General features: G+C 40.0%; 1 protein-coding gene across 1 annotated transcript in view; it reads left to right on the top strand.

Annotated features, from left to right (window-relative positions):
* The window catches only part of znf609a (zinc finger protein 609a), a 78,340-nt gene that overhangs the window by 10,190 nt on the left and 48,829 nt on the right, over positions 1 to 19,321 (top strand). The window contains exon 2 of the mRNA XM_057329374.1: positions 15,596 to 16,465. Coding sequence (XP_057185357.1) covers positions 15,728 to 16,465 — 738 coding nt within the window. The 5' untranslated portion in view covers positions 15,596 to 15,727. The remainder of the gene's footprint in view (positions 1 to 15,595; positions 16,466 to 19,321) is intronic.

Here is a 19,321-nt window from a genome sequence, read left to right as displayed (position 1 = left end):
GCCCAAAGTTGAGCATTTTTCAACTCGGGGCGCTCGGTCGAACGCCGGCGCTGAGCGTGAAAAAAATGCATAGCACCAACGCAGAGCGTGGAAAAAAAACGTCAGCTGATGGCTTTTTTTAAAAGTGCGGCGTTTCCATAGGAAACAATTGAAAAAACACGTTGGCTGCAGGCGTAAACGCCTCGGTGACACAGCGCCTAAATCTTATGCCAAGACTCATATATAAACTTGTTTTGATTGGCAGTATAATACGTTTTATATTCCGCTCAGACTTCTGCCTTATTAACTTGCATTTAACCCAAATTAACTTTCCTGTTTGTGTCAATAACACTGCGACTGTTTCCGATAGTTCAGTGGAATTTTGATTCATACCAGCCCTAATAATGATTATACAACAATTATAAACATGTTCTTTAATGGTTTGACACACCGCAGGACTGCTAGCGCCGCTTGCCAAGCACCGTTTTGCCCGTAGAACACCCCACGGAGTTTGAATTACTGGTTAGAATTGAGCACATGATGTTTATTGGTTGAATTGTTATAGATTGGACCCCAGTCGGGTTTGACCGCTGGGTTCTAACCTTTTATTGAGGGGTCACTGTGTGCTTGTGTGTGAATGTGTTTTTCACAGAAGTGCTCTGCAACAGCGGATCTGTTTTGGGCTCTGTGCCTCCCTGTCTTTCTCTCAAACCAGCCATAAAGATCCTTTCATCCATCCCTCCCCCATCATCAGAAAGCTCTGCCTGACATTGTGCTGGTGAGAAAAAGAGAGCAATGTGTCAGGCGGCGTTTATACTACCGCGTTTTCCTTCAAAGGGATAGTTCACCCAAAAATCAACTTTGTGTGATCTTTTTACTCACCCACATGACGTTAAACATGTTTAGAGAACTTCCGGCATCTTCGGAGCACAAATAGAGATATTTAGGTGACATCTGAGAGATTTCCAGGCCTCCTCATTTACCTCATTTAAATATCTCTATTTGTGCTCTGAAGACGCCGGAAGTTCTCTAAACATGTTTAACGTGATGTGGGTGAGTAAAAAATCACACAAAGTTGATTCTTGGGTGAACTATCCCTTTAAAAACGCATAATTCTTGCTACGGTTACGGAGTTTACACTACTCCTGAGTTTTCGACCCCCAAAAACGGAGACTTTTAAAAGTCCCCATTTTAGTTTGAAAACTCTAGGGTTACGTTTCTGTGTAAACGGACGAAAACGTAGACTTTAGAATATACAGGCGTGGTTACTAGGGCTGCACAATTAATCGAAAAGAAACTGCACGCGATTTGGTGGTTGGCTGCGATGTTTTACGCACAGTTTGTCAGTGAAATACTGAATGGGAATTGCGATTAATCGTGCAGCTCTTGTGGTTACCTACATTCACTTACTGATTGTGTCATCTGTATCATTGCGTTTGCTCCCCTGATTCGTTAACATTTATTCATTTGGCAGACGCTTTTATCCAAAGCGACTTACAAGTAGCATTAAGCCTCTGTCATATGAGCCATTACGCTACCTGAAGGCGACAATGACCAGCCTCGCAAGGACCGTGTAAACAACAGACTTGTTTAACTTCAATTACACGAATCGACACGGTGACATTACAGCAACATGAGAGAGAATCGAGAGCCATCTGCTTTTAAATGTGTATTTCCCAGAACCCTTTGCTTTGCTTTTTTAGTTTAGCTCTTTTTAATTTTAAAGGAATATTAAAGAGGCAAAACAAAATTTCACCATGTTTTACTCACCCTCAAGGCATCGTGACTGATTATGACTGACTTCTTGAAGACTAATGCAGTCAGAGTTATAATACCACATATCATTTTTCTTCTAAGGTGTAGAATGGGGGGAATTTTGAAGCTCCAATAAGTGTATCTATCCATCAAAGAACTGCTCGTCACGGCTCCGTGGTCTTAACAAAGGTCTTCTGAAGTGAATCGATGCGTTTGTTTAAGAGAAATATCCATATTGAGAGTGCTATTAAAGTAATGTCTAACTTTCTTTATCCCTCGGCTGCACGTGAACTTGAGGCATGTGTTTCCGGCAAATGACACAGTAAGTTCCGGTCATGAACGCGCTTTTGTTCCAATAAGATACCATCTCCTCTGTGCGGGAGCTTTCGTCACCGTCATTTGCCAGAAAAACAAGCCTCTGGTTCATGCACAGCCGAGGGATAACGGAAGCTAGACATTAACGTTAATAGTGCTGTATTATTCTTCAAGAAGAAAGTCATATTCAGTCAAGATTCCTTGAGGGTGAGTAAACCATGGGGAAATTGTGTTTTACCTCTGAAATATCGCTTTAATGTTTGGCAACAGAAGATCCATTCATGTCCTTTCCTGTTTGTTTCTTGACTTAAGTTTTGGATTGCTACTATACGATATTTAGTTTTTGCTCTGGATTTCCTCTCTGGGTCATTGAAGTGTCTATATATTGAGTTCTGTACAAACTGATTTTCATTTCTTTCATATTAATTGGTTTAGAATATGTGTGCAGTTTTCCAGTTTGTTCAAAAAACGTATGAAGGTGTTACATGTTTGAGAATACTGTTCTGAGGTCCGCTTTATAGCCGCTCCTCTCCTCTAATTTCCATTGTGAGGCTTGTTGTAGCCTGAGATCAGCCGTGTGAGTGAAATGGCCTGTTAGTCATTTATTCTCATTGTTACGGAGACTCCGGGCCCCTGGCACATTCCCCCGCGGGGGGAACACAATTATATGCTTCCTCTTAGCTGGGTCACAGAGCGGCGAGGGAGGGGTCTTCTGAACACAGCCTGGTGGGAGGTTGATGGTTGAACGCAGGAATCTTCCTGTTTGTGTGTGTTGAGTCTTAGGGGAGGACTGCAGTAGATCCAGGAGACAGCTGGCTGGCAAGTGGGAATCTCTTCAGTTAAGTGGCCTTCAGGACATCTTGGGTTGAATGACAGATGCTTTTTGTAGAATGAGACAATGTTCTAGTATTCTGAATAATTGGCCAATATTGCTGTAATAATTGGTTTCTCTAAAAAATGTGCCAACTGTCTAATGTTGCAAAGAATGAAGGAGCACGCTCTGAATAACTGGCCAAAGAAATGATATTTCAGACAGGGCTCCAGACTGCGCCTAAAACGGTTGCATTTGTGACCAAAAATATTAATTTGCGCGTGATATTTTTGCAGAGATCACCACTGGCGACCATCCAAATTTACTCTTTTTTTTTTTTTTTCAACGGAAGCGCCGTACTTTTAAAAAAAAGCAAGCAGCTTTAATGAGCCTGAGGAAGAACAGTGAGATATTTGATACGTTTAAAACAAAGCTAACCACGGAGAAGTTCAGGGAACATAAGTGTCATTCTTAGAAACTAAAATCAACATAATCACGTATTAACACAAGCCCTTTCGTTTTGCTATAAACTCTGAATGTATACTTTTTCCATATAGTATATATAATAAATAAATATGGTCTTGACATGCACATTTTCTGCTGGTTCAAATTAATTCAGAGTACTTACTTTTTAAATAAGCAGAACCAAATCTGCTGTCATCTGCTATGTCATAACTGCATAGACAGGCAGCACTTTAAGACTATTTGAACACGTTTACACATATTTATATTTGTGTAAACATATTTAAAACTATTCATGGAATTCTGCTTATGAGGAAAAAACTTTGAAAAAACTTTATGTGAGCAAAACATACGAGAGAGAAAATGTACACACAACAGGATAAGTAAAAGTATGTGATTTAAAAATTTAAGTTCAGGTTATGTGGCTCTTAAAAAAATAATTTGGCGCCTGTTTTTCCCCTATAGGAGTCAATGGCTCCTTAAAGGGATACTTCACCCAAAAATGAAAATTGTGTCATCATTTACTCACCTTCGAGTTGTTCCAAATCTGTATAAATGTCTTTGTTCTGATGAACACAGAGAAAGATATTTGGAAGAATGCTTATAACCAGACAGATTTTGCCCCCATTAACTAACATGGTAGGAAAAAATACTATGGTAGTCAAAAGTGCCTCAGAACTGTTTGCTGTCCTACATTCTACAAAATGTCTTCTTTTGTGTTCAACAGAACAAAAAAAAATATGAAGTATTTTTTCCTACTATGGTAGTCAATGGGGGGCAAGTTCTGTGAAATTTATACAGATTTGGAACAACTCGAAGGTGAGTAAATGATGGCAGAATTTTCGTTTTTGCGTGAACTATCCCTTTCATTGATTTTTTTGTCTGGAGTTCTGTCAGAAATGACTAGACTAGCTTGAGTGGTTTTCAGAAAGGATGGTTTATTTGTTGTTTGTTTGGCATGTCTCTTGATAAAAGACGCAGAGATGAGAAACTGCAGTACAGGTTGGGAAATGCTTCTGAAAGTGGTTTCTTTCATACAAGCGGTTTCTTACAATAAATTTGCTTCGCTTTTGACATTTAACAATTGAACCGCTAGGTGCCAGTAACCTGAAACGCCTCAGATCTTTTCAGAACCGCTGTGATGTGTGAGGTAAACGTTTTGTATGAGGGGTTTTGATCTTGCCCAACCTTTCTTGGCCGATTCGCAGATTTGTTCAAACTCGTCTTGCATCAACATTAAATAACAAAATGATTGTATGAATTGACAGCGTCAGGCAGCTATAAAATTTGACCTTTAATACAGAAGCATTTGTGAAGATGTGTGAGCGGCTTAAGACAGAAATCTTTTAGTCAGATTAATTGTAGCTGTAGCTGTAGCTGTAGCTGTAGGCTTCTGTCTGTCATCTCGGTTAAATGCGAATGTAAATCAGTTGTGGAATCTTCAGATTTACTGGTGTCGTTTCTCAATTCTAAAGGTGTTTTATTAGTTTTGAAAGTTTGAACGCCCTCCACACTTGCCACATCCTTACACGTCTAAAGGTATTACGTTTTTACTAGAGTAACACAATAGCTCTGTACTAACACCTCGTGAACACCCATGTTGTATCCTTAAAGCAGTGGTTCTCAAACATTTTTGTTGTACGGCCCCCTTTGTGTAGAGCCCCCCCCCCATATAAATGTGTATTAGCCGCAGGCTAATATTAGGCTATTATCGGAAATAATCACACTGTCGGGGCTTATTTCTGCGATAACCGACTGCCTGTACATTATTCCTTACTTAACAACTTAAGCTGCAAAAGTGACTGTTTACATGCCGCAATCACTGCTAAATGCTTCTCAGACAGCGTTCACAACGAACCGCTTCTTCATCAGCTCGTGTCTTGGTTACACAAACAACACGCCTGTGGACACTGACGGCTAGTGGCCATTGCCTGTCGATGCGGACAACGACACACAAGTATAAACGAAAACCATTGCGATGCCTACGGCGTAGGTCCGACGCAGAAGTAAAAAACACGCTTAAGGCAGTAGCGCACTTGTCACGAAACCTCACAGGTCACTGTACGTAGGCAGGAGATTACAATACAAATACTTTCTGGTAGTTGTCCAGTGTACACAAATTTATTGGCACCACTGTAGACGTAGCGTAACATTTGACAGTATTTCTGTTCTGGTGTCAGCGAGATGGTAGACGTCCGTCTCTGTGGCTGTAGTCTTTGTTTGGTTGAGTTCATTTCCCCCGTCGCCATCCTGCTGGGATTTACTTTGCCAACTCCTCACATCACGTCCTGCAGAAAAACAGTCTTTACACACTATGCCTGCCAGTTAACACACCATCAGACAGATTTTCTCTCTTCTTTTGTTTAGCCGAGAGACCTTGGCCGGGAAATTGGCAGTAAAACAACTGCACAGATCACGAGATTGTGGTGAAGACTCTATTTTCTCTACCAGGCTTCATGTTAATGTGAAATGTGATTTTTTTTATTTTTCTGAACTTCAGAATATAAATGTATAAACAGTAAACACTGTTTAGTGTTTATTGGAAACACTTCTAAAATGTGCTACTTTTCATTGTCATAGCAAATCGAACGTTTTGTATACTGCCATTTTGGATGTGCAGAAAAGTCATGTGCTGTAGATCAGTTGTGGGACTGGAAACCGTTTCACTGGTTGTATGAGCTTTTCCTTTAGTCCATTTGACATTCCTCAGAGGACCCTTGACTCCTTCTGGCGCTGTGGGGTCTGTGAATCACTTCAGGCATGACTGTGTTGTGTTCTTGTGTACTTATTCATACAAATAAGAAAATTGTCAAGAACATGTCCACATTTCACACACAATCCCAAAAACTTTAATGTTTTATATAATTATAATAATAATTTTTGTAAGACGTTGTGTATTGTGAGAGCAGTTTCAGTATCTTAATCTTGTTACCCTACGATTTTTACGCTTAAAACATTTGCTCTATTGAGTTTAATTCATGCTTATTTAAATAACAATCTTTGTGAAATCAAATGTGTCTGTTATATTTGTTTTTATGAAATGTATGTTTCGATTTGATTTTGGTGTGAAATAGGACCTTGTTTGTTTCTTGGAGTCGTTCTTAAAATCACTGTCAAAATGTTTCACAAAACAGAAAACATTCCAGGCATTTGTTTTGTTTAATTGAATCTTTAGCTATAATTGTTTCTGATAAAGTTTCATGTCAGACTTATTTTTGCGATACATGTTTTTGCACTCTCACATTGAGGAAGATGCTCCTCGCGTCTTTTTTTCAGCCCTGAGCTTCTCTTCAAATGCTGCTTTAGTCGCAGTATGAATTAAACATGCGGTTGTGAAGGTAACACTGCACAGCACCTGCAGGGCTAGAAGCCTCCGAGCGTGCGCTTGTGTACTTCACAGCTTGCTTTTCTGTGCTCCACTGTGATTTAATGGATTTTTTTGTATTTTTGAAGACATGACAGGAAGCGTTTGGACGGCCTCGGCTCGTGGAATTTCAGTGTGAGGGGGTTGAATTTTCTCGGGTGAATGTTGGTCTCAGCTTGCATGTGTTCATCATAACTTTATTGGCTCAGACAAACACAGTTGAACACACAGCTGCCGCCCATTTAATGGCTCTGCATGGGCGTGATTTGGAAGCCGATTTGTTGAGCAGAAACTGAAGGTGTTGAAGACCAAAACACCTTCAATGATCTTTTTAAAGACTGGTATCGTGTTCTGTTGTCTTGAGATGCTTGTATATGTGAGTAAAACATTGAAATGCTGTATAATTTGTTGTTATTACTTTTCAACATTACACACAGGATTTCTTCCTACATTACAGTTGTTTTCACAGTGTGATCGTTGTTCTCTTGGCTGTATTTTAACACTTTAACATGCAAAGGCTGAATAAATAACACATTCTCCTAATCCAAACAGATGGCAGTCCATTGTGGTTTTGTGCTGATTTTGTGTGTCTGAAATTCTTCTTAAAACCACATCTGAACCACCACCCCCCATTGGGCCGGCGTGACCCGCATGGCAAATCCCAATAGCTTTCTCTTAGCATAGCTAAGTATGTGTATGACTCCATTTTGAAATGGGCTAACTCGGTGTTTCCGATACATTAATTTCGCGGGGCGAGCCACCACGGCCAAACTCTTCCCCGCCATGACTACAGTGACTCACTCCCATTCATTCATAATTTGTCCAGCCATTGTTGCTAAGTTTGCAACTCTTTCTCTAGATTTAGCGACTTTCCGACCCCTTTAGCGGCTTTTGGTCAGAAAACTTGTATAACGACAATCCTAGCGTCTTTTTGGATAAACCGTTCATTCAGTGGGAAAATGTCGTCAGTATTAGCCCGCTTGCGCGAGGTCTTGCTTTCCTGGTGCAGGAACGCCTGTGAGTGAGCGGCAGATGGCTGGGAGAAGCCAAAGACGCTGAATGGAAAGCTTACAACCTTTAGGCAAAAAGCGTAAAGGCTAATGCTAGTACCCTGGCTTCCGCTCTTTAAGGTGTGTGTGGTGATTTTATCAGACTATGTGTCTTGGTTATAAAACAGAACTGACAACAGAAAATATGTAAATGATATGGCTTTATTGGGCAATAAGCTGTATGTAATGTTCAGAGAGTAAAATCTAAACATGTCTGAAATTGCAACTTTTGCTGCCTTCACACGCTCTTGAAAATTCGATAATCTCCACTTCAACCCGGAAATAATTCATGAAGTGGTGCGTTTTTAATGTTAAAAGATACTTGTAATGTTTTAATGCTACCAAATCATAATAAATAAATACTTTTAATGTTAGTAAATCCAGACGTTACTGTCGGGTTTGTGATGGGAAATATCCCACTTCCGAGGTGTTTTGAACGCAGTATTAAAACTAATTGATGATGTCACGAATATGTTAATTAGCGCGTGACGTCATCAAGCGCCACAGTTTCACAAAATCCTACCGGAAACACTGGGCTAACTTGTCTTAAAGAGGCTTTGTGTAGTCAAGACACATTCTTGCAAATGTGAAAGCAGCAACATTTTTTATTTTGAGCATAGTCTCCAGAAGTAAATGTGTAATAGCAGGTGGTTTGTAGTGTGACTAATTGTTTTGAAAGCTTTGGTGCTTAACAGAAAGTGAATTTAGAGACAAGAAGTTACAAATCCCCTTTAAAACGTCAACGTTTAATGATAAAATAATAAAACTAGTTGAGCTCACTATTCCACCACAGTTAAGCTGTATGTTGAGCAGTTAAATGTGTTTTAAAGGTGATATATTACATGAGGTTTATTTGTAGATCAGCTGAGATGAAAAGCAGTCGACCCTGAAGGTTTTAAGTGTTGCGTTTGACTCAACTTCCCCCAGAGCTCGAGTGATTGATGATGTGTGTTAATAAAACGACAACGACTGAATAGGGAGGTTTGTGTATTTGTTTATTGACTCTTTAGCCTGACTACTCAAGTCTTTTCCTGCTGTGTTTGGTGTGATGTTTTGTCTGCGTGTTGTCTGGGTTTCTGCTGGTAACTGTTTTAAATCGTCATGTTGGCAACCAAATGGCTTCTCTTCACCTGAGGCGGTTTTCCTGCAATCGTCGGCTGATTATACCTTTGTATCAAGTGGAGCACATTACACCTTTCTCTAATGACTTAAAATTAGGGCTTACACCGGACCTCAAATGAGCGTCTAGTTGTCAGTTTTTGCACGCAATGAAAGATGCAACCATCAGTTATAAACAGTGTTGGGTGTAACTAGTTACTAAGTAATTAGTTACTGTAATTGAATTACTTTTCCCTTGAAAAAATAAAGTAAGGGATTACTCTTATTGTTTCTGTAATTTATTTACAATTACTTCTGATGTAATTGAGCTAAATTCTGTGTTGTATACAATAGTGGAATTGACATCAAAATTATTTGTCTAACTTTAAAATGCATGCATTAATGTATAATTCTCACATTTGTAATACGTTGGTCAGATAACAATACTACTTTGTGTAGTTTATATTATTTATTTGAATGAATTAAAAGAGCCGTTTCATGTCTATCCTTGAATCACTTAACTAATCAAGGTTGATGTAGGATATAGAAAGTAATTAGTAATAAGTAATCAAATACTTTTTGGAGAGAGTCATTTGTACAGTTATCTAATTACACTATTGAATATGTAATTAGTAACTAGTAATTAATTACTTTTTCAGAGTAACTTGCAAACACTGGTTATAAATTAAATGTTTGTTTTCTGCGAGTTAATAAACTAGCACTGTGTGCAGAAAATTTTCAGAAAATGTTGGTGTGGTAACAAGATTGTGAAAATGTAAGAGGATAAATGTATAGAAGAGAAGTTATTCTGAAGGTCGCAGACCGAAGTCTTTCTGATTTGCAGGGACCTCAGGCTCTTTATTTAATATCAAGGTTAAATAACCATTCTGTTGCTTTGACAGTTTCTGGTCGCTTTTGATCATTTCTGTAAACAGGGCATGTTAATGTCTTGTTTCTGTGTGGCCAAATGTGGTCTTATTTTCATTTACCCTCATGTTTTTTCAACCCCTTATGACTGTTTCTTCCTTTGGACAAATAGCAGTTAATATTCTGCTCCTTTTGTCTTCAAACAACCATAACAGTAGTCTAGACCTCATGTGTGTGACAGCTTTAGATCAAATCTTTGTAGCTCTTGAATCTTATGAGTGTTTCTATAATCCATGGTTTGAGTTCAATGACTGTCTAAACATCGTAAGAATTTTAAAAAGTGATTCTTAGAGGTTTAAAGCGACAGGAGCGAGTAAATGATGACAGTATTTTCTTAAGTCTTTGTTTGAGCTTGCTGATCCATTAGTTTCCCAGAAGGCCACAGTTCTTAGAAGCAGCACCATGGTCACCTTCCCTCAACTGTTTGTTCGAGTCATTGGGGAGTTTGTCAGCTGCCTCAGACTTTCAGACAACAGTATTTCTCTTCTCTCAGTGAATAGGCTTGAAATGATCTGTGACAGCTACTGTACCCAATGTTCAGTAGGACTATCATCCTCCCTGCCAAATCACTTAGCTGTTCCCTTTCCAGTGTGAGTAAGTTGTGTTCAAAGCCATTATTAACTAGATATTCTGTATTATTGTGCCACATGCAAAGTAAACATTGTTTATTTAAAATAGTGCTATTATTTAATGAAAAATTGAACTGCTTGCTAAACATTGGTGTCTTTTATGTTTCTTTTGCCATTTCTTGAGTGTGTGAGTTAGTTTTTTTTACTTTGGGTACATTTCAACTGATAGCACGTTTTCATGGTAAAATCACTGTAATGCACTGCATGTCATGGCATATTACTTACGTTTCTATCTTTGTGGCGCCTTGGTGCATTAAAAAAGACTCTTTGACAGGCTTGACATAAGAGAACCAACAGAACCAGTGACGTCTTCAGGGCATGCCTGCATACACAGAAAGTTCATCTGGCTTAGCGTAATCGTGACCTGGCAGACGGCCGAACTCAGCTAGGTTGCTCGGGGACAGGGCGAAAACCCTCGAAATGGAACATCACGTACGTTCCCGCTGCGCGTCCAAACCGACCGTTCCTCCTGACATTTTGCTGAGACGCTTGATTTCCATCACCTGAAGCTTCCTGCAAATTTGTGTTTCGCTCAGCAGTTCAAGCACACAATCCAATTACACGGTGAAATCTCAGTGTGGCGGCTGATGCAGAATGCCCGGTCTGTGGCCTACAGGCTGACTCTTGTTAAGCTTGTTAAGAAGTGCCCTTATAAGACAGCTTTGGCTTGGATGTGTTAGCAGAGCTGGCAAAATATCTGTAGGTTCAGGAGCTTCTTAACCTTACTAACATCTGGCGGACACCTAATTCTTTCAGTTCTGTTGTAATGGTATTATGATTATGCAGCAAGTCTTAATATTTCAAGTTTAGTATATATAGTTGTTTAAAGGCTTGTTGCAATAGCAACTTTTTGTTTGCCCATAAATTGCACCAGAAATAATTGCGATGGTTGATATTATTGCCATTTTATGCTACTGATTAAGTAATGGTAATATAATAATGCAAGTACACCCTTTTGTCCCATTCGTGACGTGCCTTTCAAAGGAACAAAAGCGCTGAAGGAATTCGTCTAATGTATATTCATACATGCGACATGTCATATTTAACTTAACTGTCTGTAAGACCTCTCTCCAACTGCGGCTTTTGTTTTAAATCACTTTTCAGGTTAACGTTTGTTGTGGTGCTGTTTTCGTTACCTCCGTATTTAAAAAGTAGATTGTCTTGTTCATGCACTCCTTTGTTTTTTATATCGGAGTGGGAGGATTGCGGCTTTGAGACCAATCGATTACTATTCCGAACTTGCTTTATTCATTAGGAAAACACATAATATAACTCCTCGGGTCTTTTCACCTGCCGCTGTCTGCACTGTGCATGACTGTGTGCACGCGTCTGTGTGCGACGCGTGTGATTGTCTGTGTGCGCGAGCCCCGCTTTTGATACACAGACACAGGGCAGCGCTAACGGAGACAGCACGATCGGATAAAATGTTAATGTCATTCATTTTTATGTAAACAAATTCATATACAGAATGGCGATATATTGCATCACCAAAAACTACCGACTTCAAGTTTAAATATCGCGTCGATAAAATGATTATCGCGACAGGCCTAGTTGTTTATTGTAAATTACATGTTGTACATATATGGACGGTTTCAAAGCAATGACATAAACAAATGTTACTGCGCATGCACACTTTGTGGGCCAAACTTATCTTCTGGTACACATCCTCAACGAATAGAGTACCTGTTGATTATTTCTGATAACAAGCAAAAGAAACAACAAGTAAATTACATTAGCTACTGGCTTGCAAGTTAAAAGTATGTCTAGCCAGCCAGTATTGTTTTGGGTTACCAGAAGAAAAAACGTTACTTGGCTAAATTTAAATGCGACAAAGTTACACGCCCTATTTAACAAGTTGTAATAAAGTAAAATGTAACCAATTGTTTATTTAATACAATTATTATACAATAACATAATAATATAAATTGAATAAATATAAATGGTTATATTATTTGACAGACCCATCAACAAATGCTGAGTGGAAGTTAACTTGGGCTAGGTGCATGCGCTATACGTATCAATAGTATACGTTTGTTTGTTTCTTTCTTTGTTTAGAAGTTGTGTAAGATTCAAAGATTCAAAACAATATTTTGTAAGTCATCATATTGCGTGTGTCCGGAAATATTATGTTAATGTGCATTGTTACAAGTGTATTTTGGCCCATCATAGCTGTTTGTTTTCTTTTTAAAGTGTGAAATTATGAATTGGGTCTTGTTTTTATTTTATTTCAGGCATTGATTCCAAACCTGTTATGTAATTCTGGTCACTTTAACTTGTTCTATTTTGATGCTCATATGCTGTTAAATCAGATTATCCCTCTGATACGTTTGTCGCAGGTCTCACCTCTGCGTTCGACAGGTCGGTCTGAAACGGCTTTAGTGTGAGGTGGTGTCGAGGGCAGTGCAGTAGGTCAAGCGCGGATAGAATTTCACCCCTCTTTACTGTGTGGTTGGACGGGGCAACCAAACGCCTCAAAGCGGCCCTGTGCAGCTGTTCCCTTCTCGTCTCAGTTGGATCAAATGTTCCCTCAGCGGGCGCTAACACAGTTGGAGACGGCCTCTGTTTGAATTGGCTGATGGTGAAGTTATGAGGTTGGCAGGACATTTGGGAACTACCCGTCGGGCCTAATAAGTACTGATTAATGCTTTGGTTTTTAAAGCGAGGGCATTTATGTGCATAAAAGTCATGAGGCCAAGTGAAACGGTTTGCCATCATTTTAAAATAAAAATTTGCTTTTTTTTGGTTTAACGTTTTGTAGCACAGGCCAAACAGTTGGTGCACAATTAATTAAAAAACACACCTCACACAAATAAGGGGCTCTGTCTAAATCACGTGCAAAACTGTATGGCACGCGTGCTACACTGGCAAATTTATTCTTTGCACTGACAGATTTTTTCGTAGCATGTGCAACATATTTGTCGCACTATACAGCCCTGCATTACTGATCTCTCAAAAGAAAAGAAACCGAGACATAGGAGAAATCTGAGAGAATATAAGTAGTGTAATCTAACCACGGGGAAGTCCTGACTCTTAAGAAAGACCTGTGATTTACTCTGATGGAGAGCCTGTCACTTTCTTTGCCCTCTCCAGCAGCCTTTGAAACCATTTTTTTTCTCAATTGCCAGGGGGAATTAAATCTAAAGCAGTTTTGCCTATGAAAGCCTTGTCTGAGGGTCCTCTCTAGTAAAGCCTCTTCATTTTACTGTTTCATCTGTTTCTGTTGTTTTTCCGTCCTGACCTTGATTGTATGCGTTTTGTTATCTGTTGTTCATCATCAAACAGGTCGAGACGGGTATCGATCCCGAGTCCTGTCATCTCTGCCGGCTGTTTGCAGAAGTGCCTGATTTATTTTCTGCTCACGTTTTCTCATCGAGCTTAGATGTCCGTTGCAGATGCCTGTGTTAATTAGACCCGTGTCGTGTCGGGTGGGGTCAGGAACGGCCTGCCCCCCCCCGAGCGCTCCTTCCACTTGCTGGCATGTGGTGGGGAAAGCTGAATTAGTTTAGTGCTGTTATTTACAGCCGAGTGTTGGGCTTATAGAGGACATTGTGTTCCAGCCCTGATTTTTGGTGTTTACTGATGGATTTTTTTTCTTCTTCATTTAGCTTGGACTGGGCACTGCTGATATAACAAAATAAACTGTATAGCTATTTACAGCCTAGCAAAACTGTGATATACATTTTTGGTCACACCGCCCATGTGACTATAAATAAAAAGATGTGGGGAAACACGGTTTAATGAGTTTTTAATAGGGTGAATGTTAAAGGTATTGCTCCATCAAAGACATCAGAAACTTTGGACATGTGTAGAATAATGTCATCTGTCTGCTGTGGTTTGTCTGTTGCATTTGAGTAAAAAACAGACAAAAGGTTTATTTTCTTTTAAAGTGATTATTCAGAGCAAATTTCATCATTGTGTTCCTAATAGGCACATGTGTGTGAAACCATGACAGTCGCTTGCATCATCGCCTCAGCTGTGTTGGATTATATTAACAAGTTTTCTGAAGGTTTGCGTCTTCATATTATTCGCCAAAGGCACGAAGCTAAAGTATTTCTCTGGTTTAGGAAGCAGACAATCAGCTTAAATGATTTCACGTGTGCATATGAGGAGGAAGTACATCTTAGCTTATATGCTACGTCCTGTTTTTTGGATGCTAGTGTTTGAATATGGAGTTCTAACAGTGAATGTCTTGTGAAATGTGAATGTCTTGAAATTTCAATCTTGGAGAGCCGCAGGCTACATGTTAGTGCAATTTTTGTTATTTTTGTAAGTAGCACCAACCTAGTTTAAGAAGACAAACTATAATGAAGTTAAAGCCGTTTGTGATGTGTACGTACTTTTATGTGGCCTCTTCAGAATATCTTGGGCTATCAGTTTGACCTTTCTTCTGTCCCAGATGACATGAATAATGTAGCCTTGCAGAACTAGTTCTCGCTTACTGGTTCTGCTTCTCAGCTGTTTGCTGATGGTTCATTTATATTCTAGAGATTCTCTTATGGAATACATCCCTTATTATATGACCATGAGCATCTATGACATTTGAACAGAAACCATAACCTTTCTAAAGCACCAGACTTGAGTGGTATTCATGCCAAATGTAAGGAGTTATAGTGAAATAAGCTGTTTGTTTATATGCCTTGACTTTGTTGTGTTTACAGTGTATATGTAAATAAATACAAATAATTAAAAAAAACATAACGTGTTGGGCTCGAGCTGTGCCCTGTGTGGTGGTCACTTGTTTGGCTTTGATATTGTAAACCTGTGGATGTGGGAGGAAATTGTTTCCTGATGCAGCGTCTGGCTTATTTGACTAATGCACTGAAAGTGACCATGATTTAGCGTTTTTCTTTCTTCAAACTAACACATTACGTGACATGGTCAGTATTTATATATTTTTTCTAGTCTACAGATATTTAGAATGCGTTTATATCAAATAAGTGCTTGAAATCAAAGTGGCAAGGTAGAATTCTATATTCCTGTAACGCCTGGATATTTTCTTGATGTTTTTAAGCATTTACTTCTAGCGGTTGCCTTTTAGTCTGAATTGACTCACATCACAAGCAATTTACCAAGCAAAAGCTATTACACAAGAGTAATTTAAAATGTAAAAAAGACCTCAAGATTATAGCTTAGTGTACTAACCCAGTGAGAAAATGAAGAGCAAAATTACAACGTCATTAACATGTTTCTGTTTCCTCTCCTGCAGGGCAACAATGAGGGTAACTGGGAAGTGGAAACCATCAGGACCCTGAGGCTGGTGTAAATGCGCTTTCTGACTACCTCAGCTGTCTGAGAAGGTCAGAGCTCCCTGTGGCACGCTTGGGCCGTTGGCACTAAGATGTCCCTCAGTAGTGGCACTGCAGGCGGGAAAGGTGTGGACTCGAATGCGGTGGACACTTACGATAGCGGGGATGAGTGGGATATTGGTGTAGGAAACCTGATCATTGACCTCGACGCCGACTTAGAAAAAGACAAGCTTGAGATGTCTGGCACCAAGGACGGGGACGGAATGGCTGCTGCGTCAAGTGCTGTAGCTGCGTTGCCGGACAACATCAAGTTCATTAATCCTGTGCCGCCTCCACCTATCAAGGACAGCAAATCCAAAACTAAACGTAGCAAAAATTCCAAGGACAGTAGCAAATCCTCTACCCCTGATGGGGCCAAGAAGGACAGCCAGGGGCGGACCCCGAACGAGGGCGCTGGGCCAACTGCGGGCAGCGGTTCCACAACATTACCCAGCTCTGGAAAAGGATCGGATAAAAGTAGCAAGGCCTCTCGTACTGTTCCTAGTGGAAAGAAGGACAAAGAAAGTTCTGGGAAAAGTAAGAAGGAGAAGAACGATGGCATTCAAGCCGGGACCCTGCCTGTAGAGAAGGACCCAGCGAGCCAGCTTTTGCCTTTAGTGCAGGCTCGGAATACCCCTTTCGAGGGGACGCAAAATACGGACAGCGCTGAACAATTAGGGAATATTACCCTCGATACTGCTGGAATAGTAGCGCCGTTGAGTATCAAGAGCGAACCAGAAGAAGTGGACAATAATGATTGCAGGAACATGAAGAAAGTTAAAAGCGAGAAGGTGAGTCAAAAGGTGTTAACAGTTTTCTTTAAGGTCTGCGGTGTTCAGGAAGCCATTAGACACTTTGGCACTCTGTATTAGTCTGGTGTTAGCTTGAATGGTTTGATGTTTCCACTTACAGAGCTATTGTGAACATCTGGACAAGAATTAAGAGTATTGAGTTCACCTGCGTTATGTGCTGGAGGTTAATGCCATTCCAGCTGTCTAGAAATGAACTAGCGATTAGCAGTACTTGACATAAACCCTGGTGTGCCATCCTGCGGTTTGCAGTTCCACTTGGCAGCAGTCCATTTGAGAAAGAGGAAAACCAGCATGTTGTTTGTTGTTGTATATAGTTGTGCCAAGAGAGGAAGGTAACGGACCAGAGGCCAGTGAGGCATTCACACAACCCATTAACTCCCAGGATGCTAATACATTCCTGTTTTCTAAAAAAAACTGTATCAGCATCTGCATCAGTTGATATTTTCCGATTTTTTTAATCATAAGAAACAAATCTAACAAATCTATTGAATTAAGATGATGCTAATCTAAACGAGTGTATGGAGAGGATAGAGGTATGTGTTTCTGCTTTCAACAGATCTTTGAAATTCCTGGCTAGTGAATCGGTATTCAGCAGTGGACGTTCATGCTCACAGCATTGTGTTTCCTACCTAGTAGCCCTCCTGGGAGCCATTGAAATGTAACACTAGGACCCCTTGCTTGCTTTCAGTCGTGACAGGCAGCCAAATTTAGACTGCGGTAAAGAGCAACGTGCTGCTTTCAAAGGGAGTTTCTCTAGAAAGAATCTGTTCTGTGCATCTGTGCATTCTTGAAATAGACGTTTGTTCAACTGGCTCGATGTTGTGGGTTGAATCATCTTAAGATCATTATCAACCTTTTCTTAAGTCTGTTGTAATATTGTTTTCATGCTTGTGTTAAGTGTAAACTAACTTATACCATCACATTCATCTTTGAGGTCAACTGGCGTCATGGTGGCTATGAGTAGTTGTATTTACAGGATAAAGAGAGGATTTAGATCTTGTTAAATATGAAAACTGGAAGTTTTTTACTTGGATAGTTAAGGTGTTGAGATGACTTCTCAGCTGATATGGCTTTGGGAAATTGTGTTTTTAGATATTGTGTCAAATACAATGTATTTGATTTGTTTATATTGACAAGTATAGCATGCTTATATAAGGTGGTTACCGTTGTTTTATTATTAGTGATAGTATCTCAACAATCATTGTGTCGGATATAATCAAGCTTTTTTTCAGATTTCGCTTTAAGGTCGACCACATTATAAGATGATAATGCGAGTAAGAGCCGATCCGACGAGTCAGTAACCGTATCTCTTTATTTTGAGCTCTGAGCTTTGTTATCGCTACACAAATATGTAGTGTTTTAAATCCCCGTCGTTTGCTTCTGTTCTTAAACGGTTGTGTAGAGTTTCAGGGCTAATTCTGGAGTGGAGGTGTGGACAGTTTTTGTCATCTCAATGTGAAGTGTATCTGTTTGCCTAGCTTAAATTGCCCAAATCTCTTGTGGTGGTCAAACGTTATGGCCGAGGGTGAGATGTGTCCCTGGTACAGATTCTGTTGTTACTATAGTACTCGGCTGCCAATGGCTCTATTCACAGCTTCCTCTGACTGCCGCTATTGTTTTCTGCTACATTCCTTAAACAAGCGTAAGGGCCTCGGGCGGGGTGGGCCGGTGGGGGGGAGAGTACAGCTCAAGCAAACGCCAAATAGCTTCCTATCGCTTCTTAACAACCAGTTCTCAAGGTGTGAGGAGGCAGTGCGATCGAGTGTCAGGGAGGGGGGCCGGGGCAGTTTTTCAACTGTCTCTAAAGTGGTTTCAGATTTCCACGTCCCACAGTGCGGCCGGGGCGCTGTGGGCTCAGGCGGTGTGACAGCAGGCCAGGCTGGTTTTCCCACCTCGCGGAAGCACCACATGGCCGTGCAGGAATGTGAGAACGCCTTTTGCCCACCGCGCACCCCTGCCGGACCGGCGTATCTGCTAACAGTGCACAAGTAGTCGTTAACAGTCCCAGAATAACGCCGGCTAATTTAATTCCTCTGAGAAGTATTGACTTTCTCTAACAGGCTGTTTTCAGTTTGTGACTCAACCAGTTTTTGATATCTGTGATTATAACCTGTCGTCCTGAACCTGCTTATCAGAGTCATGCTAATGAGTGATTTGTTGTATTTACAGGTTAAAGGTTAGATTTAGGTCTTGTGAAATATAAAAACAGATGTTAGTTGGATGGTTAAGATGACTGCGGAGTAGTGTTGTCATGGTACCAAAATTCCAGTAGTCGGTACCAATACCAGTAAAATTCCACGGTTCTCTGTACCAATTTCGGTACCAAAGCAAAACACCAGTACATGCTAATTGAAACACAATTTTATTAATAAAGATCATTGTTAATATAAATGTATAATAACCAATGCCATTTTGTATACATGAAGTATACAAGTTAATTGTTGCTGAAACGGTGCTCACTGGGGTCTTTCATGCTGATGAACATCCTCCTCGGTCTGCTGCTGTATAAGACAAATAGAATAAACTTCAGTAAGGCAACTGACTGAACAAACATGCATATGCAATATTAAAACAAACCTCAGTTTTTATACTGCATTTACACAAGATTACTTGCATTAAGGTAAACATTAAGGTAACTGTATATTAAAATAATAAATGCAACAGATAGATTTTTCTTTAGTTTAAATGTGGCTTTTTAAACCTAATAGAGTTATCTATCCAAGACATACACATTGCTAGTCATACAGTTAGTATGATAGTTTTCTAGCACATAGATTTCAGATAGGCCTATATAAAATAGGTACTGTAAACCCCATCCTGTCCTCCCATTTATTT

This window comes from Triplophysa rosa, linkage group LG3 (genome assembly GCF_024868665.1).
Source record: "Triplophysa rosa linkage group LG3, Trosa_1v2, whole genome shotgun sequence".
Taxonomy (NCBI): Eukaryota; Metazoa; Chordata; class Actinopteri; order Cypriniformes; family Nemacheilidae; genus Triplophysa; species Triplophysa rosa.
This window is presented reverse-complemented; position numbering and strand designations above follow the sequence as displayed.